General features: G+C 42.1%; 1 protein-coding gene across 1 annotated transcript in view; it reads right to left on the bottom strand.

The window, feature by feature from the left end:
• Positions 1–22937, bottom strand: part of GRID1 (glutamate ionotropic receptor delta type subunit 1) — a 456933-nt gene extending 433996 nt beyond the window's left edge. The window contains exons 1-2 of the mRNA XM_084210662.1: positions 22434–22937; positions 20166–20321 (exon numbers count right to left, since the gene is read on the bottom strand). Coding sequence (XP_084066788.1) covers positions 20166–20321; positions 22434–22512 — 235 coding nt within the window. The 5' untranslated portion in view covers positions 22513–22937. The remainder of the gene's footprint in view (positions 1–20165; positions 20322–22433) is intronic.
• Positions 22938–23165: the final 228 nt, after the last annotated feature.

Consider the following 23165-nt stretch of genomic DNA (forward strand, 5'->3'; position numbering starts at 1 on the left):
GTGCTAATGCACAGATGGGAAAAAAATATATCTTAAAGAGGAGATGCATCATTTCTTTCACTTTAAATAGGAAATATGGCCTAGATAGAGAGAGAATGTAGATAGCAGGTATATAAAATCTGAAAGCATGATTGCTGTAATAAAGATGCACATGCAGTGACTTTGAGATCTGGGTGGTCCAAGAAGTTCATATGACTCCTGCTTTGACTTGCCACATAAGCACATTTATGTGCATTCAGTCTGAGAGGAAAATGGGCACAAAGGAAATACAAAGGTGTGGGGAATATGTCTTCCTTCTGGTGAAGTCCTCAGATTTCTTCTGAGTGAGGAACAAGGATTTTCTTCTGGTGCAAGGATCCCTTGCACATTGACTCCCCTCATTACTAAGCAATGTGAGGGTTTGTGTCCTTTTCCTTTTCACATAAGCTTTCTGGAAGTACTAAGGCAACAGACATCCTACATCACACAAATCTGATGACTGTTGCTGTCCTGAAGAAACAGAAGAGACTGGAGGTCCAAAAGTAAAGGCAGACAAGAAAAAAAGAAAGGGAGAGATGAGAAATAGCATCAGTAAAGCCTGGTGTGGTATGGAAGGAAAGAGATGAGCCTAAAGAAAGCACTTCATGATGCAGGAATGTGTGATGACAAGACTACGAGGGGGAAAAACAGACATCAGTACAGCCAAAAAGGGAATTTGTTTGTGGTGCAATGATTTACAGAATACAAAGCAAGTGTTCTGGGAAACTGCTGTTACCCACACATTCAGAAATGGACAAAAATAGAAGATATTATATTTTTAAAGGAGCAAAAAACAATAACATGATGAAGAAATACATATACTGCCTTCCTAGGGCAGTAAAGCTGCAGAACATAATGAGATCTGATGGGAGATAAACTCAACCATCGAGAAAGCTGGAAATGCATTCTGGCAGCTATCAAAGATATGTAGCAAATGAAGATCAGTCTAAAAGGTAAACAGAAATGGTGCAGTCATTTATTTCCTTTAGAAAATTACAGACAGATACCAAGGCCAAACCCTACTTTGGCGCAGCACTCTGAGGACAAATCTAAACCAAAGGGACAAGAGCAAGGACTGGGAAAGGTCACCGAAAAGAATTGAAAGGCCTGATGGGCTTGGCCAGGGAGTTTTCATCAAATTACAGGATACTGGCACTCTCAAGACAAACAAAATAACAGCCTTTTATCAATATCATAGCAATTCCTTCCATGCAAGAGCCTGCCACCTAGGTCATTTTATAAGTTTAGCAAAGAAGGGCCTGTAGCTTAACCCTGGTAACTGAAGTAAAGCCAGAAAAAAAATAATGGTAATACCAAGGATGATTACTACGAAAGCCAAGAGTTATTTTAAATAAAAGTAATCCATATGAACTGATGTCCTGCTATTTTTTGTGATTAACCAACTAATTAAGTATTAGTGGTTGCTCTGCAGAAAACCACAGACAAAGATGAAAATATTCTCTAAACAGGTACTACTATGCAACCAGGTGGTCACAGATTTGACAGGACCTTGCCAGTTTTCCCACAAATCATGCTATTAACTTCTCTTTCAGCTTCAAAGTCTGACACCAGTAGAGAAGTGACAGCTATGCTCAGAAAACTTTCAGTGCAAAACCATCAAAAGGCAATAAAAAGAGCAATTTCAGAGACTTGCAAGTGGTGTGGCAGCCAACCCTCACCCCACCATCTGAACACACATCCCTGGTATCCACACTGTAACTCTGTTTCCTGACCTTTCATCCTAATACCTATGGGGAAAAGAAAAGCACTTCAAGGCAAGATCTCTTGGAATATAATGTTTAAGAGTGTGCTGAATATTCTAATCAGGGCCTTGTTAATTAATTCTCACAATGCTTGTTACAAGTAGGTAGAGCAGAAAGATTAAATTATTAGAGAGCAACCATATCAGAATCTATACAGTAATAGGCAAGAAAATGCTCTAGAATGGCTAAAATATTTCTGTTTAAAAGAATACAAATGTACTGGAAAGTGATGAAATTTTTTTTTCAGATAAAGACTGAGACTTTTAAACTCCGATTTACAAGCCCAAAATTTATAAACATTCTGAAGAACCATTTACATGTACCTATCTGCCTTTTTGAAGCATCTAGGCTATAAGAAATTTTGGCATTGCTAAAATGACAAAGACTACATGTGAAACAAGTCAGTACTAGTATCACCTTGTCTTTCAGTGTTCATGTAAATCCCTCTTGATGAAAGCCATTTTTGAGTCCTTCACAGTGACACGCAGCTATTATATAAAACACAAAGAAGGTTTATATAAAGCTAAAAACTTTGTCTAACCCAAGTCCTCTCCATTGCTGTGTGATAGGCTATAGTTGGGGTTTTTTTACTGATTTCAGTCATTAGGGGGTATATGAAAAAAAGAAAAATCCTCTACTGTGCAAAGCTTTTCCTTTTTATGAGATCTTATGGCCCTGTGCAAGCAGTGATCTCCTTTTCTTTTCAAGTATCTTTATGGAGACTCCAGGGAAGATTTCCTCTGGATAAGAAGACTTTGAGGGGCTGTAAGTCAGACACATGCTTTTGAGCCCTTCATGTCACCAGGGATCTGGGGAAGGAAAATTATCTCTCAAGACACTTTCAAAAGGGAAATCCACAGTGCTGTCTCCAGATCAGTTAACAGCTCCATCTCAGAGGCCTCCCATTAGAGGCAAGAATGACAGCTTCTCTCTCTCCTATGCTTTAGATAAGTTCCCTAATCAAACACACAGGGCAGGTACACAGCAACCTCCCTAGAGATTCTTACCATATTTGACACCTCCTTGTTTTATCCTGAGCCTCCAGCTAATTAGTAATTTCTGAACAGAAATTGTTCAGTATCAAAAAACTCAGGTTTGCAGAGGTAAACCCAACCACCAGAGCTATTTTTGAAGCATTTGGCTTCAGAATAAATGGAAAGAACAAAAGTACTTTCAGTGGAAATATGCCTTCTTTCTGTTGCACCAAATCATCAGGAGCTTTACAGCAAGTTACCAGACATACATTGTTAGGCATCACAGAACTTCTTACTGGGATTCAAGCAGTGTTAAAGCTTGGGTAGACTGAAAGGAGATATTACGTGGAGGGTTCAGTGTTCTGGGGAAATGGGGACACCGAGATGGTCATGTAGGCACTTGACTGAAGAGTTCCAATGCAATGCAAACACAAGGTTAAGTACAGCAGGAGCTGCAGGGACCTTGTGCCTCAGCAGCTGATGGCTGGGTCACCTCATCAAAAACCAGCCTGGCAGAGGCTGGGCCTACAAGGGAGATACCAGAGTGCTCCGGAAAGCACTGTTCAAGGTCCGGGGGGTGGCTGCAGTCAACCAAAAAGTATACATTCTGAGGCAGGAATAATTTTTTAATAAGAAGTCTGTAACAGAAAAGCTTCACTCTATTCAGCTTTCAAAATACCAAAGATGAAATAAAGGAGTTTTCCAACCCCTCTTTCACAAACCTCATTGAATGAATTATTTATAAACAGGGGGGTTAATTTTGTTTGCATTTTCTGTTTTACAATTTTCTCAAAAGTATGATAAAGGAGCAAAGTTGCTTACATGCCTTTTCAAAGAACTTTTTTTACATTTTGCTACTTAAAGTGCTCAGACTAATGATGGATCTCTAATCCACTATGGAATATGTTCTGTGCTACATGTAACATTTTTTGGGTATTAAAAAAAGTAGGTTCAGAACTCTTCTGTATGACTTGCACTATCCAGTAACAGCAGCTCCAGCTCTGCCCTATGTCCTGAGATATTTGTTTCCAGATTCACTTCCTCAAGCTACAGTAAATTATTAAATGTAGTGTGGCAATTTGGGTAAGTAGAGCCTTTCTCTTGTTACAATTTAAAGACATTTTTATGATGGGATACCAAGTTTCATCTGCATAGATGACATTAGGAGACCCCTGTAGGGACTTTTCTGTTTTCCTTCTTCCAATGTCCATACTTCACTAGTTCTTCCTCATTTCTTAGGAATAGCTGGCTATGAGCTTGGAAGATCATCTGACATCAAATCTTCAATCAGACTCTCCTTGAAAGACCTAGATACTCTCAACCCAAAACACTGAACTCCACAGATCAGATCCTGTAAAGCCTCCTTTAGAAATTATTTGTCAATGACTAGTGAAACAGGCAATAAATTTTTAAAGCTATGTTATCTATAACTTTTACAGTCAGACATAATACCTACTTCAGTTACCATAAAAAGTGTTGCAACAGATGTTTTGGCATTTAATGAAGACAGTCAAGCGAATTTATTGCCTATTTCTTGTAGAGCTGACTGAGCAATTTTCAACAAATAACTTCCCTCGCTATAGTCTTTACTTTGTGCCTATATTGAACAGCACATACCAGACTGCAGTTCTTTCTCTTAGAATGAACCACTTCAAGTCTTTACAGGTCATTCAAGCCTGCTGAGACTCATGACTTAGCTGGAAGCAGTTAGTCCAGTGACAGAGCCATGGTTGTCTTCAGCCAGCACAGCTGGGCACACTGCTGCCTGTGAGATGATAACTTGTGTCCGAGTTAAAGGCGTGTTACTTTTCAGAAATACCTGCAAAAGACTTCAAGTGACTGCAATAAGCATAAGCAACAAACCAGTTGAGTTGCTCTCTTGTATAAGACACATACTCACTGAGGCTGAAGAGCCAAGCTAACCTGGAAAGAAAGAAAGAAGAAATGCATCCCAAAGGAGATTCCCAAGACTGAGTCAAGCTCTGCTACAGACAGGGTAGAATTAACCCCAGGACTGGACGTGGTTCATGCTCACTGTACTCACACTGTCTCAGTCACAGATCAAGTGTAAACACACATGGGCCTGGAAAGCCCTTTTGTGCACAAATTCTGAGCCTGCTCATAAAAGGTAACCGCGATTTGCACTACTTAGAACCAAAGAGTTGCCATGAGGTTTTGTGTGGTCTAAAACCTAAGCTCTAATATGGCTGAGAATCAAGCCAGGCAAAAGTTCACATGGTTATTGAAGGTTATAAAGGTAAGCTTTCAAATCTCTTTGAACAAAAAGTAAGTTGTGGTTCTCAGACTAAATTTCTATGAACTGAAGAAAGCTGAAGAAACATCTAATAGATTAAATAAATTAGAGCAGTAAAACATTATCAAATACAATGATTTATTTATAATTCTGAAAACAGTTAAGTTCATCAAAATATTCACAGAGTTAATTATCTCTATTTTCTATTTTAAGCAAATGGTCTGAGTTTTTACAAAGCAGCAAACTACTGTTTGCTATCAATGGCAACAAATAAAATCAACTTCAAATGTTCACATGCAAGATACAGAGGGAATTTGCTGCAGTCGGTTCAAATGAGGCAGATGGGGAGGAACATGCAGCTCCTATGATTTAGTGAGTCAGTGACAATAGAGACTGGTATTAAAAGTACTCAGCAACATTGTCGTACAAGAAAGGTCCCATTGTAGTACACTGCATTAACAGTGCGAACAAATCCTTGAGAGTTTTCCAGGCCTTGTCAGCCCAGACTGCTTTGATGAATGATATAAACAGAAGATGAAATAATCACTCACTAGTTTACAAGCACTGAAGTGCAGCTATTAAAGAATTCTAGTCTGCATTATGACAGTGGAACAGTCATGCTTGGCAAACAGGCCAATATCTGAGCTTATGGTTGTCAGACATCCTGAATTCTTATCTTCATTTTATATTTCTCAGGCTTATACCTCCAAAGGCAGGGTTCTCCTCCTTCACATTGTATCTCCCTACAGAAAACAAGACTGGCAAACTCAAGGGGGTTGCTCCACTGCTTGTCAACTCCTAGATAAAGGCTTATTGTTTGAAAACACCAGTCAATTTTTCTAGTCTTTGTAGTCAACTAATGATAGGGGAAATCCTCAATACCACAAAAAAATATTTAGCAGATTATTATTTATTTTAAGGAAAATCAACATAACCGTGAAGTTAGTGACATTGAGCAGACTGCCATTTTATGGTTGGACTCAATAATCTTAATGGTCTTTCCCAACCTAAATGCTTCTACAATTCTGTATTTATGTTCCATGCCAGGGGGATAATGCTGGAAAGACCACTGGGATCAGTGATTGCAGTTCAGGAAAATATAATAAACAAGACAGTAACATATGGGTCCCAACAACCACCAAGGACTAAAAAAAACCTGAAAACCAACATCACCAAGTTTCAGTAGACTTAAATGATCAATGCACTCAGACACTTTTCCAGAGGTACAGAAATGGAAAAAGCTTGAAAACAACTGGCCTGCAGCCAGGCCAAAGTCTATAGTAAGAGGCCAAAGGCCAGAACCACAACACAACTCAAGAGCAGAGCAGATGAAATTTGGGCTGCTGTACTGACCCCCAACAATATCAACTGTTCTATGTCAAACAGTTCAGAAAACTCTGAGAAACTGATCACATCCAACAGACCACAGAGAGCGAAAATGAAGTAAGCAGCTGTCCCCCACTTATCTCACCGAGGAGAAAAATTTCCTCACAAGTCCACATCTTGTTTAACCCACTTCGGATTTAAACAAGTGCTGCAGAGTGATAACAGAATTAAGCAAGAGATGCACCAGGCCAATTTACCAAATATCTCATCACTTACTCTGGTACTTCAGTGATCAAAGGATGACAGCAGTGAGAAGGCAGGGAAAGAAAATAAGGAATGAGGCCAAAGACTACCAAGCACCTTAAGCTATCTTTCAGGATGAAGATCCCTTTTCGGGCCCTCTTGTGTCAGAAGCAGGCATGAAGTATCTGATAACACTTTGTGAGCAGTGGGAAGAGGAACTCCAATCCCAAGGACACACACAGAGGTCACAAAGTTCTGTCTTCCTAACTGTATTGAACAGATCAGAGCTTGGAAAAATAATTGTGACTCCCATTTCTCCTCACCTGACTATTTTCATACACCAGCAAACAGAGTTAAGAGTTAAAATTCCACAATTTAAAACTTAATCCAGGATCAGCATCCAGAAAATCAATTGACCTTTCCCTGTATCAAGATAACTAACAGTCTCAACAAGTTTACTTTCTAAATAAAGTTTTCTATAGAAAAAGAGATAAAATTAGTTTCCTGTAAAATCTTATCAAAAAGAGACCATAATTATGAGGAGAATGGCATAATACTTTTTTAAGCCATCTTGAGACAACCATCAATATACTTCAGAACATTTCAATGAATTTTATCAGCATTTAGGAAGGAAAAAGAATGCCTTGAGGCCAGCCCTGTCAGCAAATATTTCCCACCATTAACTTCATTCTCAGTATTACTTCAGATGACTGAATTGTAGGCACAATTTTCTAAAGCAGTGCGAACACTCTACTGCTTTGATGGCAACACTTTTCCCACATGAACCATTATTTGCAAATACGGATACAAAGTAATTAGTAATCTTTTGGAAAGTTCACAGGCATACTTCATATTAACAACCTCTCATGAAGAAACTCACAGAACTTTGTAAAATTGGAATTTATGAGACCAAGATCAAACTACATCTTCATTTGTCTCTCTGTATGGTTTCATAAGGAAAATGATTTTGTAATACCTGGTAGAAAACTTTCTGACCAAAACCTTAAAAAAACAAATTTTTTTTCATATATGTAACATCAACACAAATATTTTTTTAATTGCCAGGTTTACAGATATACTGACCTTTTTTGAGGAGCAATTTCATTTTCCCTCATGCATGTCTATCTGAGCTGTAGCCCAGTTTCCCCAGATAGCTTCCATCTTCTCAATACTATCATAAGTTTTTCTTCAGTTCTGAAGCTACTTATTAACATTGTAATAACACGCTAAATCTTGAAAATACCTTCTAAAATTCTCAGCTTCAAAGTGCATTTGCTAAAGGCCCTAGGATATATGACTATTTCCCAGTTAATGTGATAATCTGACAAGATATTTTCAAATTATACATTCAAAGCAGCCCTGAAGAGATGGAGATATGACAGAACTTTTAAAATCTATATATTTATTTGTATTTCCTAAGTCTGGTTCACCTCACCAACAAAGTAGCTGGGTACGGATTTAAATGGCAAACAGATCAAAGCCTTCAATTTGCCTAAAGGGACTTCTCAGGGGCACTGGAGCCAACAGAGCCTTTCCAACTGTTGCTGTGCTATTCTGCACTCAGAGAAACTCCTTCTATTTCTTCTTCAACCTCAGACAGAACAATTTTACCTTATTAGTTCCCCTAATTGTCCTAGAAAGTGAACTCAGCAATCCAGGCTAACACCTTTTTCTGCCTGTCCCTTGAGCCTCTCGTGACGGAGTTTAAGTTGAATTTTGCCAGGTAAAGTGTTGTGCGTATGTAAGATACATATTTTTCTCCAGGGCCTTGTTCAGTAGTTTTCTGGGCTCCTCTGCTGCATTTCACAGTGTATGAATTTTACAGTTAACTTACACTCCATGCACAGGTTTTATACAGAGGTAAACTACCCCCCTGAGCAATTTAGCAATGCTATTTCTGGAAGGAAAAAAAACCAACCAAACAAACAACAACAACAACAAAAAAAAAACCAACCAAACAAAAAACCCACAAGTTTCTACATTGTAAGTCTGTCACAAGTTACAGACTATAAGCTTTTCTCCCCTGCAAGCCCAAAAAGAATGCATCATTTTAAAGCACATTTTCTCCAGCTTATTCATTTATTCTTCTGAGAAAATATATTTCAGAACCAAAACATGATACACATCCTGCTCCAAGCCTTCCTCTTACAGCATCTTTTAGATGTGCCACTTCTACTGACTCAACACAACCACCCACAACTTCTCAAGGCAAGACAAGACTCCAGACTACAAACAGTCTCCCTGCAGGCCAGCAACAACAAAGACCAGTTATCAGCATTACAAAAGTCTGGTTTAGAGCCCCAGTGCCACCATCTTTGATCAACAAGCTGTTTCTTGCATACCACCAAGTACTTTCTTCATGTTGAGCTGCACAAAGTGCAACACCCCTTTGAATGTAATTAACACAAGAAAAAAAAAGCAAACACCTTGAAATTATGACAATGCATAATCTGCCTCAAGTTCACAAAAGTTTTAGGAAGCACTTTTTCACCAAACTACCATTTTAGTCTGACTACATTTAGGTACTAGCATTGCCAGAATGCCCTATAACAAATACAACTGACCACTGCTGTAATTTCTTTTCTACATTCCTGATATTTTGCCATTCTTTAGAGCTATAGAGATGCCTTGAGGTAGCAGCTCTGGCTTCTTGTCCCTGTGCGTTCTCTATTTCCTTATAATGGCAGTGATAGACAGCTTTAAATGTTAAAATCTAAAATAAAAAATTTTAAAAAGAGAGGAAGATTACCCTTCATATCAGTGAAAGCAGGATGAGAGGCTTAATTCTGTAATGCAAGGCTCACTGCAGCAGGTAACACAGACGAAGCTACATGAAACTTAAAGTTTTCACCTGTTGGTCACTGAAAGGCACTAAGTCTTCCAGAGACCCTTTTCATTTCCATAATGCAATCGCATTTCTTGTAATGTAAATGAAAAAGACAACCTTAGTTTTGTCCTGCAGATACAGTAAGCATTTACAAACCTTAGTACATACCCTGACAAAGCATCTGTGTACTGCTGCCAACAGATGTCATCACAATGATTAAAATGCAGTGGAAATAAAATAATCCAGTAAATCATGAAAAGCATGTTCATAAAATCTATTGCATTGAACAGTGGCAGGGAAGAGGGAAGTATGGGGGGAACACCATGCTGCCAAACAAGAGAAGACAGGTAAAAAAGACATAAGAATTTGAAGAGAAAATTTACATTTACAGACTTCACCAGGAGGTAGAATGACGGACCTGCTGTTCATACAAAATGGGGCATGGCTAGAAGCGATGAAGTGGCTCTGGAAAGTGCAGCCACAGACAGGAAAGTCTCCACAGCTAGATGCTTTTGAGAAACTGGAGATTTAGTTAAGAACCCCAGGCATAAAGATAGCAGCTACAACTCTACAGTCCCTAACTTGGCAATAAAACACTAAGAACAAATCAAATGGACAACAGAAAGAAACACTTCCTGAGAAAAATACTGTGTTACTGAAAAAAGTCTACTCAAAGACAGTAAAGACAGTAATCACTCTACTCAAAGACACTTTTGAGAACTCGGCTTGCAGATTTGATTCTAAAAGAATCAGGTATCACTAATTACATTGCCCAGATCTCTCAGTTTCATCTGACGTTACATTATATTTCAAAACAGCAGTGTAAAAGCAAAGAGGACACACCATGGTCACAAAAATGTAAACTGCTCTCAACACATAACAAAGCATTAAGTCTTTAGAAAGCGGGTTTTTTTTAAGGAAAAAAAAAAAAAAGCTAGGTAGTGCTGAAACATGAGATTACTTTTCATGTGGACTACACAATGCTTTAACCCAGACATGGGCATGCTCCTAGTCCAGCTGTCCTGGGCAAGTGGCCTTCTACAAGCTGAGGTTTGTCAACCTCAACTTGTGCTATACTGTAGCTTTCCCCATCTCATCCTAAGAGCAAAAATTCCTTTTCTCTTCTTGGAAAGTGAAATGCCTTGCACAGGATGATTATTTGCAAAATGATTACTGGTCTAAGATGTGGCAGCCCTGCCCTTCTCCAGCCTCTTAAAAGACCAGACTGTGCAAACACTGCTCAGACCAGGGGAGGAACAAGCTTTTTCTATTTCTGTTTGGGTCACTAAGTCCTACCTATATCAAAAACATTGTTACTTCCACAGTAACTGATGAACTTCAGCACGAAAGCAAGCTGAAAGGAAAGAAAAAAAAAAAAAAGAGAAAGTTTCACCAATGGAAAAAAAAACTTAAAGCAGATAATTGGGTTGCTCCCTTTTATTTTTTTGTGCACTTCAACATCCTAGCCCTCTCTGGTTTGACCCTTGCAGACATCACATCCTAAGTTCCTTTTCTCCAAACTTCTCAGATAACTTTTCTCATTCCAAAAATATTTTCAAGTAGGATAGAAAATGGGCAAATCATCAGTCATTTCAATTAGAATGCTGCTAATATTTCATACAAGACAATGCTCAATTTACATCAGAGTTTACTTGGGAGTTAGGAAGCACTTTTTAAATCAATGTAAAATTAAATTTAAACAAATTGTTTTAAAATAAATTATTTGCAAACACACAAAGACATTGAGAGACTTTGCCTCCCAGCAGCCAACTCCTTCTTCCACCATCCTAAGTTTTACTTTTATTTAGGAGCAGAGAGGTTAAGAAGACAAAGGGCTATGGAAATGCTCTAGATCATTACACAGTTTCTCTATTGGAAGTATTGTCAAGCAGCAAATAATTGGTGTAAATAGGGTCATTTACCCACTGACAAACACAATTCTCATTAACTTTACAAACATTCCATTCTATGGAAAATCCTTTTATTCAATTTCTAAATAAGAACAAACCAGATTGTCAATGAGATTTCGAGGACATTGAAAGCATTCCATCAGCAATGTTACTAGTTAAAATCTCTAAGACTCAGATAAGTAAATTAAAAAGCAGCGGATAAAATGACTGGACTGACAAATAGGATACTTAATGAGCCCCTGGCCCCACTGGGAGTTTTTGGCTTGAGATTTGTGTGTTTATATGAGAGAAATTAATTTCTTAGATATTATTCTGTTGCCTATATGGGGGAGAAATTGTTTTCTTACTGTCCTTTTACTCCCTCTATGAAAGGTTGCTAAGGGAATAGTTCTCACTAAGGTCAAGCAGCAGAAACCCTGCTGTGTGTTTTAATGCAGCCAAACAACACTTGAAATTAATGCCTCTTGGTTCTTTCTACCTTTAAGGACTGGCTGTTAGTGCTTTCCAGTATTCTTACTGCACACATGAATATGTAATAGGCAGAAGAGAGAAAATGGACAGGCACAACAGGGTCAGAATGAAGGAACTCCACAAAAGCTGTGCTAGTGCAGACAACCTCTCCCTGATAAGGCAAACCTTTCAGATTATAAAAAGCACTCCAAACCCACAAACCTGAACCCTTTTTCTAACACAGCAAACAAGTCTCCAAATTATAATTAAATGCAAGCTATTAGGAAAAACATAAAAGAAAGCCTTTCAACATAGTTCTCATTTCAGATATTTACTGCCTTAAACTTATGTAAACAAAAGAAAACCTTGCATATTAGCATATTATTATCTGCCTTTGAAATTATTATAGATCTACATGCTATAAAATGAGTATCTCAAAATGTTCTATACTGCTTAACAATCTCACTTCCATTTCCTTGACAAGATTCCTGATATGAAAAGAGCTGCACTAAGGATCAGCATCAGCTGCTCCCATTCCTCAGTGAAGAGTAAAATGGAAAGGATTCTCAGGATGACCAAGGATTTTGACCTCAGAGCCAACACAGTTCTGTGTAAGGAAGTCTGCAGGACTCATATGTGCCCTGTGCATAAAACATGTCATTCCTCACTCTGAAACCTGAGCACTTTCAACAGGTTTCCAAATGAAAAGGACCCACAGCATTCCTGTGTGTAAGAAAAATCACTGCAAGTACTATGACATCAAAATAAAAGAAGTGGAAAAATGTGAAAGTGAACATGTAAACCATTTTTCAAAATCATCAACTCAAATAACTGAAAATTATTGAAAAATCTCTTGCCAAGATAAAAAAAAGAGCTCTGTGGATCAATTTCATTCTAGCAGGTCACTTTTGGAAAAACACATGCATATGCAGGTTTTAAAAAAAGTTAAATTTCCTACAATTACAAGACTCACACAGCAGCATGGTTCCAACAATCTAAGTAATATTTTTTTTCTGAGGGGCAAGTTGAAAAAACACCTCTAAGCACAAGATGACAGAGACAAATAAAGACACAGCAGGAATTCCCCTCAGAGGAAATTTATTATGAATAAAAGTATGAGAAACATTTTGATTTTTGCCTAAAAAAATACTTTGGCTGCTCTGAAATGACAAAAAGTGAAATCTGCTACAGTCTTGGTGTGCTGTAGTCTTACAGTTGGGCACTATTATAGCTGTATAACTTGACTTTGAGGCTTTATTTTGTTTCCCTTCCAGTAAACAACTGTGGTAAGCCACAAACAGTTTTAATAAACATGACATCCCCTCTATTCAAAGAACGCGCAGCTTTAACTACTTTCCCTGTATGGCTCAACCTCAGCATGATAAATCATATCAAAATATTAAATTCATCTCATTCAGCAAGTATGAAGATGTAATTTAAAATATAATACTTAGATAGTCAATCCCCTAATCATCTGTAGCTGGAAGATTCTGAACACAGAAAGTCTCAAGGCATATTCCCTGCTGGACACATTACAGTAAGTCTAGCAATTAAATTATTTGTACAGACTATATGGGCAAGCATGCATATGCATACATCCAGATTGTATTTCACAGTTCAGGATCCTGTTCTTGAGCCATTATTTTAACTAGATCAGGCTGAGGAGGTTTTGTGTACTCATTTCACTTCTACAGATCCTCCTCCACATTAATGACTGAGAACAGCTGCCACAGACAAACAAAGTGCTCAGAAAATTATTTTCTCTAAAAAATAATAAATAAGCGAAACACAAAGAAAATCTTTAACCCGAAACACGTTCCCTAACATTTTTATGAACACTGCTTATTTCTGATCTTTTGGGATAATTTCTAGCATACCAGTTAATGAGTAGCATATTTTCCATAATGAAATCCCAGAATAAGAAACCCAACAGCAGCTCCTTGGTAAATGAGCAGGATCAGCAGCAGGATCAGTGGGAAAGACCATTATGTACTGAAAAAGAACTGTAGCCTAACCTGCAGCTAATTTTCTATATAGGACCCTCAAAATAGATGGGTTACCCACACCTTAAATGGAAATAAAAGTATTAGCAGGTCTGCAATTAGAAGAAAGAAGAAATGCACTTAACCTGCTATGCAGATGAAGGAAGTAAAAAAAAAAAAAAAAAAAAACCTTATTCAAACTAAGTAGGTCTTTTAATGGCAAAGCATGAAAATAATAAGGCATACTCTGTCATCCTACAGCAAGCAGGGACTGAGATGCCTCTCATAACCTCCTCTCCATCCCCAGACTCCATCAAGCTGGAGCAGGACCAGGTGCTCCCATCAGGTCCCATCTACACTGCTGCTACACTTTCTTTTCCACAGAAATCCTCTTGCTCCCTGGGATGCTAAGCTGTGACACATCCTTGTTCCCCTGAGTGCCTGCAGCACCAGTGTGTGACACTGTGTCACACCAGGATCTGGGCAGCCCAGCCCCAGCCTGAACTGACAGGAGCCTCTGCAAAGGCAAAGCACGTGGCTAGGGTGGAACGAACACTGGTACACCCTGTAAAAACACCCAAACAACACCAAGGGTGTGCTGAAGTGGGACTGCCTCCCAGAAGTACCAAATATTCTGCACTCACAGTTAAACTGCGACCAGAACAGAACAGCTGTTTGTTGGCTACCAAGTAACAAACAGCAAGAGAGGTGAACCAACAAAACAAAAGGGGATATAGATATTGGCCCATAGACTGCAGCCTGCCTTCATCCTCAGCACCAAAGGGACTCCTTCATGGGCAATCAACTCCTTTCCTTCCTACTGCACGTCCCTGCTTTTAACATAACAAAAGCACAATATCAGGAAATGGACACTTTAATTTGCTGCTTTCGTTAGCTCTGAAAACACTCTTGTTTATAATACCAAGACATACAACTGTAGAGCATAAAAACACAAGCACAATGAGATGCTGACAGTGTCACAGATGTCTTCACTGTGGCAGTCCTTAACAAGTCGAGGTCTGACCTCAGAGGGCCCAAGGAGGTAAAACTGTTAAAGCCATTCACCCCACTGAGCAACAGCTTTTAAATGCAGAGAAACAGCAGAAAAAAACGTGTCATTGCACAGCAATGCCACTCTGACCACAGGTGGGAGCCCCAACCTACACTTTCTGGTTGGCTTTTAAAAACTGTTGAAGTTGGTATTAAACTGAGGAAAAAAGGTATGTAACAGTATTTGCTTTCCAGAGAGTTGGAGTGCACCTGTCAAAACTTCCAAACAAGACCTTGCACCCCAATGAAAACAGTCTGAAATCTGTGTTCAAGCATGGAAGAAGAGTAGATAAAGGTAAAGTTACTTGACAGTGAAAGGCTCAAGAGAAAACACTGGAGAAAAACTGACAGTACATCGATATAAACCAATCCTTTGCAATTCTGGCAGATGGGATTTTTTTCTAATGCCCTACTTTAAAAATCTCGGTACAGCCTATAGGTCCTGCCTATGCACCCAGTTCCCCAAGCCAGTGCGGTCAAATCAATAAAGTTTTGAGTTTGGCGTCATTTTTTTTTAAATAAAAAAAATTTAAATCCTCATAATAAAAAAAAAAAACATAGTAATTTGTACATGCAATATTTCACAAATAAATGTAAATAGCAATGGAGCTGCTGAGTCTGGTTCTCCAAATCTGTATTTCATCTTATTTGATCAGCTTACACCTTCTTAACAAATAAAACTGTAGAAAGCAACTGTGGTTGTAACATTAAATATATGTGCTGAGACAAGAGAGATCAAGAGCCATGTGCTGATCTATTCTCCCTGAGATCCAGTGACGTGATGTGTGGGAATGGCTCAAAGCTGTGCCACGGGAGCTTTCAACTGGACACGAGGAAACATTTCCTTTCTGCAAGGGTGGTCAGACACTGGAACAGCCTTTCCAGAGAGGTGCTTGATGCCATAAGCTTGTCAGTGGTTGAGGCATTTGGACATTGCTCTTAACAACATGCTTGAACTTTTGGTCTGCCTTGAATTATTCAGGCAGCTGGACTAGATATTGTTGTAGGTCACTTCCAATAGTCTACTCTGTCTATTCTATTTTATGTCAAGTACATATCATTACCAAGTGCTACAGACTACCATAACAGATCACATTCACTCAACGGTATGCAGCACAGACATCCAAAAACTCAGCAGCTCTGAGTTGCTCTGAAACCACAGCAGTGTGTATGGGGATGACAATAAACCCATTTATGGAACACTATTCTTGCTCTCAAATCACATTCTGATTTTCCAAATTCGTTCTGGTTTCCAGAACTGACGGCATTTTAACAACAACAAGCACACATACAAGGCCTCTCAAATTAGAAACAATTCATTTGAAATTGCTATGCAGAGAGAACATCAAGTTTCAGCTCCAGGAAAGCTCCACAGATGTGTAAGCATCGTCCACTGAGAAAAAGGGGTTTAAAGTTTTGCAGTTTCTGAGTAACAGGCTCCTGTGGATCTATTCTCCTAAGGGCACTACAAATGGCAAGTATTAGCTTTCTCATGTCCCAGTTTTGAACTACAGCTAACTATGAAAGCAGCAATGCTTTGAAAGCAACACTTTAAAAACTAACTGGTCAGTTTTGTTTGGGTTTTTTTAGTTTACACATGCCATCACATTTTCAAGCCCATCCACAAACCTGTTTGCCACCTGTACATCATGCATGCAGTCCCTTCTGAGCACCAATGACAGGCTCAGAAATCTCAATTTGAACAGAAAGCTTAAATAGTAGCTTTGAGCTTATCTGAATCCTTGAATCACAAAAAGGTTACTACAGGACTAGTTTAAATACAGGCCACACAAAAACAAGCTCACACTGCAATCAGTTCACTGAAACTGAGCACGTAACTCTTTTGGAAGCCAGAATCTCGTTTAACTTTATGTTTGTGGTTTGAGCTTATTTCTCTAAATCACATGAAAAGAACAATGATTCCCCATGTATATTTCCTCCCATAACAGTCAGTGAAGAAACAATTTTTCCCTCCAGTAATTGCCACATACATAAAAGCAATATTCTACCAAATGCAACAACTGCTTGCAAGGGCAGACAAAACAGGCCTATTTTATGCATACACCAGGGTCTGTTCATTCTTTACTTTCATCCCTTGCCACCGGAGTTCCTTGCACCCATTTGCTGCACTTCGTTATAGAATGAGTTTGATGGGACCAAAACAATCTCATTACTCATCAGCACAACAGGATCTTGTTTATGCAATATACATTGAAACGAAAGACAAAGAAGGAAACAAAATTTATACTTTATGTTACCTGCAGTTCTCTGGTACCGACACAACTGTTAACATGAGTGTCCAACAAGTCTTTGAAGAAAAGGTATCTCTAAACTTTATTTACTGATTTCAGGCACCAGAAACTATCACTATAGCTCCCTTATCTCACTATAGTAAAGTCCCTAGAGTTTTTTTTTTCTTTTTCCTCAAAATCTAGCAATACTTCTCAGCACATCGAGCACTGAAAACTACTCTGTATGAAAAGCAAGGTATCTTTTGTTTGGCCTTTAGTTCTGTGAATGCATTGCTCCTCTAAGAAAACCCTGCTGGTACTACTCTTCTGTGCTTCCTACCCATGCAGATGTTCTCTAACTAACAGTAAATGCCAGGACAAACACATGCTAGAACTATCTCTGCCAGTAATTAAAGTTTCGTCATTGTGTAATACACATTGTTACATGGAATGATGACTTTCTGTAATTCTACCAGCACAATATCATTGAAATGAAAGTCCCTCTTTAAAGTTCTCTTTTAAAAGGACTTAAGGATAATTTACAATGTCATCTTACAAGACTGTGCAAAAGACACTTCAAATAAAAACAGTATTTGATTGGTTTCCTTGTGTGAACTATTCTGGTGGTGATAAACAATAGTCTATTTTTATTCCAAATTGGTTTTCACTTGTAAAAAAAGTTCCATCCCTGTGAAGCTAAGGCTTGCAACATTGATTTCCATGCCACTGCTTGGAAAGATGCTGCAGAAGAATAATGTGGATGTCAGGGCATTTTATATGGTGGCAGCAAGATTCTGTGAGCAGTCTGGGCAGCGGATTTGCTCCAGGTTGTTCTGACTACTACGTGCAGTATTTTACCAAAATGAGCAGGACATCCAAACAGTGAGATACAATGAGATTTTGAGTAATCAGAACAACATAAAGTAACACTGGGCAAAGAGACACTGCTCAGTAAGAACAGACCAGCAACTTGTACATCCCATGGATTTTTCTGCCCACATGGATGACAGTTTCAAAGGTAGGAAATTAAATCTTAAATTAAAAAAAAAAAAAAAAAAGACCTGACCTGAACCAACAAAGCAAGAAAGCAAGCCAGGAAATTGAGCAAAGTCAGACACTTTTCTTAGGCGTCCCATTGTGGCAAGCTTTTACTTGCAGAAAGGATCATTCCACAATCCTCCCAAAAGAAAACACCTTGATGTGCCTTAATGAAGCAGAGATAGAGAACAAATTCTTTTTGGAATAGTGAAGAATCATCAACCACTTCCTTAATTCTCCAGCACAGTATCAGTTCATCAAAGAGCAATTCAAACGGCCATCGGCAGTGAAAGAGCATCTTGGAAGGAACAGTAGAAAATATCTTTATTTACATATATTCAGGTAGCACAAAGCTCCTGTAACAAAATGGCTGAAAATCTGACCAGGCTCTTTTTTGTGGATGCAGCATAGAAGTTCAACAGAGATAATTTGTTTTCATAGTAGTCTTCATAAATGCAACCCCAATCTTTGAGGTTAGCAAATAACTCAATTTTAAAAGAGTACCAAGAAGAATCTTCTACTAGGTCATGATTTCCTGCTTTTAACAAAACTGAGCAAAGGGACCCTAACCACCAGACTGCCAGCTCAGATCTCTGGGCATTCAAAATGGTTTCATACAGTTTTACTTCTGAGAAGAGACATCGTTGAAAGCTATTGTTCAGCCAGCCAACTACTGTCACTTCCATGAATATGAATAAGCTCCAATATAGGACACTGAGTTTTTGCAAATGTAAGAAGATCTGATTGTTCAGTTATTCTTTGCCAATAAATCAACCCACCAGTATTTAGAGATTTTTGGTTTCCTCTGGTGTTTGAATATGTGGGTGGAGTTTTGATTTCAAGTCCCCTTCTTACCATTTTCATAAAGTTTTTTTCTCATTGCACTTTGCTAAGTTTTCAGGGCAGCTGAAGGAATCTTACTGTCAATGGGATGAGGCCCTTGAAAATATATATATTACTGTTTCTCCTAATAATATTAACTGGCACCTACTCTGAGGAAAAGAGCGAGCAGAAGAAATTGTTCAGAGTTCATGAAAATTAACATTTGGTATAATTTTGTAGCCATAATTTACATGTACACAACTTAGACATAAATACATATGGATTCATGCAAATTTTCATACCGGGAAAGATTCGCTGTGCTCTGTAAAACTAGGGGTAAGGCTGGTGATGAATCATTTTTTAAATATTCTAGTCTGGGTATATAAATAGCTTTCTGTTTCTAGAATAATTACTACTGAAAAACACAGCTTCTTAAATAACCTAGGCCATAATTAACCTTCGCTTCATTAAATCACAAATAATATCTTTTTTAAGTCTTATTTGTAAAGGCAAGCTGATTAATTTAAACGTTTCCCTTTTGCAAAAAAAAAAAAAAAAATTTAAAAATCTAATTGGAATGATTTGTCAACGGAACTACTTTTCAGACATTGCAAACTGTGGGAAGGCTTTCAGCCGGTTCCCTCACCCCCTGCCCGGCGCCCCGAGGGAACTCCACGCTCGCGTCGCCCCTCGGTCCTGCCTCCCCGGATGCTCGGGGGGAGGTGCCGGCTTGTGCCCGCACCTTCCACGGCCGCTCCGGCCGGAGTCAGACCCCCTGCCCGCTCCCTCGGTGCCGCATCACCGCCTTCTTCTCTGCGGGCGGGACCCTTCCCGTGCCCTGTCCTAACGCGTCCACTCGTGGCCCTGCTGGTGGCACGGGGACAGCGGTGCGACGTGGCCCGGCCTGCCCCCAGCACTGGCGGAGCCAGGATTGCTGTGGAGCCCCTCATGCCCTGCGCTGCCCAGCCCTGCCCTGTCCGACCGTCCCTGCGCAGAGCGGCTGCCGCCCCGGCCCGGCCAGCCCTGCGCGCACGGTCGGGCCCGGCTGGAGCTGGGCTGGGCACGGCGCCGCCGCCACACCGCTCCGTCCCTCCCCTTTCCTTGTAAGACAGCGCCAACCCCCGACCGAAGTAAAGTTTCCAGCCGAGCGCCAGGACAGGTCTGGGCTGTCACCAGCGGCCCCTCCCCATCGATGGGACGGGACGATCCTCCCTCAGCCCCGTCCCGTCCACGTACCCAACCCCCCCAGCGCCGTGGGTGCCGCCCGAGGCGCTCACCTTCCTGCACCGCATGGAAGGGGTTGTTGGCCTCTATGAGCTTGATGGAGTAAGTGATTTTCTCGCTCTGGAGGATGTCGTCATTGAGGTTCAGATCCGACACCGCCTGCTTGAACACCTCGTCGTCCTTGGCAGCATTGCCTTCGAAAATGGCACCTGAGGGAAGGAAGGCGGCAGAGGGTGAGGAGGGCTTGGCCAGGACCCTCACTCCCCTCTGGCCAGTGCAGGGCTGAAGCCGGCTCGCACGGCACCGGGTGGGGCAGCCCCAGGAGCACCGGGCCACACACGTGGGCAACCTCGTCCCAGGCACGGGGCAGAGCAGCGTTCCTTCCGGTCACTTCTGCTCCGCCGGCAATTACGGAGCCCTGAACCAGAGGCACGACGGGGTGATGGACTTGCTTCGCCAGTGACGGGAAAGGGAGCAGGCATGGAAACTCCACCAACTTTTTGCTCGCTGCTCGCCTCTCCCTGGGAAGCTGCCTTTCGGGCCGCGGTTTTATTGAGGCTTAGAATCACATACGAACGTGAAGCCAGGATTTGTGTCCAGTAACCTGGAAGCTTTAATTTCACTGTCCTGTTTATGCAGTTAACGTGAAAACATCTGGCGATGTGTGTTACATAAAATCCCTCTCCGCGGAGCGTGTGTGTACCCACGCCAGGCTTACTGCCCTGCTCTACGCGGTGCTGGGAGATCTTTAGAGCTGGCAACAAAACAAGCGAAAAACATTATTCCCCAGCTTGGAAAAGTCCTGCTGATTCACACCGTGCGTGCCTGTGGCTTGAGCCTCCGTGCACTGCCCGTGTGCATCACAGCTCTGCACACAGCAGCTCCCCGCTCCTGCCCAGCGGACCGCTCTTTCTGCCGGCGCTTAGTTAGCAAGCAGCACTCCGGCTCAAGTTCGTGCGGGGAGAAACCGAGGTGACACGGTACACGCGTAAGAGAAGCGGGGCCGAGAGAGAGAGCCGCAAAGGCTCCTTCACCCACCCTTCTACCCCGGCCCTGCCGCCTCCCTTCCTCTCCCCGGTGCCGTGGGGGTCTGCCCTGTCCTGGGGACTGCCCCCGGGCCGGAGTCCCCCGCTGCGGTCAGGGCTGACCCCGTCTCCTTAATGGTTCCGCAATGCTGTCTGCCTTGGCTGCGCCCCCAGGCTCCGGAGGCGAGCGGCGACGACCGGCGCCTCTTTCCCACCGGCCCCGGAGCAGTATGTGCCGGGAAACTTGTTACAGGGCTGGTCCCCTTCTCCCCTTCTCTGCCTCTGGTCGACACGGGACTTTGTTCCCGTATCCGTGGAGCCTCCCATCGCCAGGATGGCTCCTACCCCGGCCCCCTCCTTTTTCTTATCTCCCATCCTCCCCGAAAGGCTGGTGGGAATTACGGCTTTTCATTTCCCGGACATACTCCCGTTTTCTCCGCTATCATCCTCTACAAGTGATTCTCTCTCCCCTCTCCGCCCCTAAACATCCTCATTTTCGTTCCGGCTGGTACCTTTCAACACTAGCCAAAAGGTGACTGCAGAGCCTCGCTCAAGCTTGCCAGGCTTCCCGCGGACATCACCATGCCTTGCTCCCAGAAGCCATAAAAGTTCACATCAGCCTTTCCTTTGCCTCTTATTCATCCCTCTCTTCCTCCCACTGATCCAGCCTTCTTGCTGCCCAGGGGTTTTAATGAGATCTTATTCAAACCACAACAGTTGCGCGCACAGACACACACACACACGCACACACTCATACAGAGCCGCTGCAAAGCTCGCCTTTCTAACCCTTTCCCAGCCAAGTTCCCTCATCCGCCCCCCGCATTCCGCCTTGGCTGACACCTGCTACGGCAGGGGATGGAAACTAGGGGATTATCTCCCCGAAAGTTTTCCCTGCGAGCACGTTCAGATTATGCCTCTCTCCTGCTCGGGTGATGGGGGCGGTTGTTTGTTTTCGGTGGCGAGGAGGCGGGGGCTCGGGGGGGAAGAAAGCCTTTCCACGCAAACAGGTCCAAGCACAGACTCCCCAGCCACATGGGAGACCGCAGCGGCGGCCCCGGCGGGTCCCCTGCCCGGCGCACCGGCAGCATTTCGGCCCTAACTTTACAACCGGGGGCAGAATACAGCTGCCTTCCTCCCATCCGTTCTCCTATCTCTCCGCGGAGTTTGGTTCCACCGCTGCCCGTGACATTATCGCGGCTAAACGAGACGCTTCCTTTATATATTTATTTATCTACCGCGTCCCTCTCCAACGTTCCCCCCCCCCCCCCCCCCCCCCCGCGCCGCTCCTTCTCTTACCAATGTGGATGATGGAGTCCGCCCGCACCGAAACGCACTGAAATATCCAGGGGAAAAGCCAGAACATCAACACTTCCATTTCCAGCCTCTCGCACAGCACATCAGCCCGGGTTTGGTGGAGAGATAGGGGGAAAGAAAAAAAAAGGCGCAAGGACAGGTGGAGCAAGCAGCGGGAGCGAGGGGGAGATGCCCAGACACCCCCTTCTTAGAAAAAAAATCCCAAAATCCTCCAGCACCCCAAGAATTATCCAAGATTGAAGAAAACGCGTGATGGGGAGGGGGGAAGAAAAAAAAAAAAAAAAAAAAAAAAAACGGGGCTAGAAAATCACGGAGGTAGATCCCGGGTTGGCAGGCGGCGCGGCGGAGCCTCCAGCGCTCGGTGTGTGCCGGGGCGCCGGCAGACCGCGAACTGCGGAGCGGCCCCCCCGCCGCCGCCGCCCGCCCCCCGCGCCACGTGACTGCGGAGCCTCGGCGCTCGGTGCCGCCGGGGCACGGCGCGGCGGGCGGGCAGCGGGGCGCACGGGCCGCGCCGGGCGAGCGCGCAGCGCTGCGGGGAGCGCCCAGCCGGGGCCACAGCAGGGCAGCTGGCCGCGATGGAAGAGATTTAGATATAGCCAGGATTACATATATATATATATATATATATATATATATATATAATGTATGTCACCCGAGGAAAGGGTTAGGGAACGGATGCTCCAAGCGCAGGGATGCGAGGCGGGTGGGCAGCTT

The sequence above is a fragment of the Fringilla coelebs genome (assembly GCF_963513975.1).
Source record: "Fringilla coelebs genome assembly, chromosome: 8".
Classification (NCBI taxonomy): Eukaryota; Metazoa; Chordata; class Aves; order Passeriformes; family Fringillidae; genus Fringilla; species Fringilla coelebs.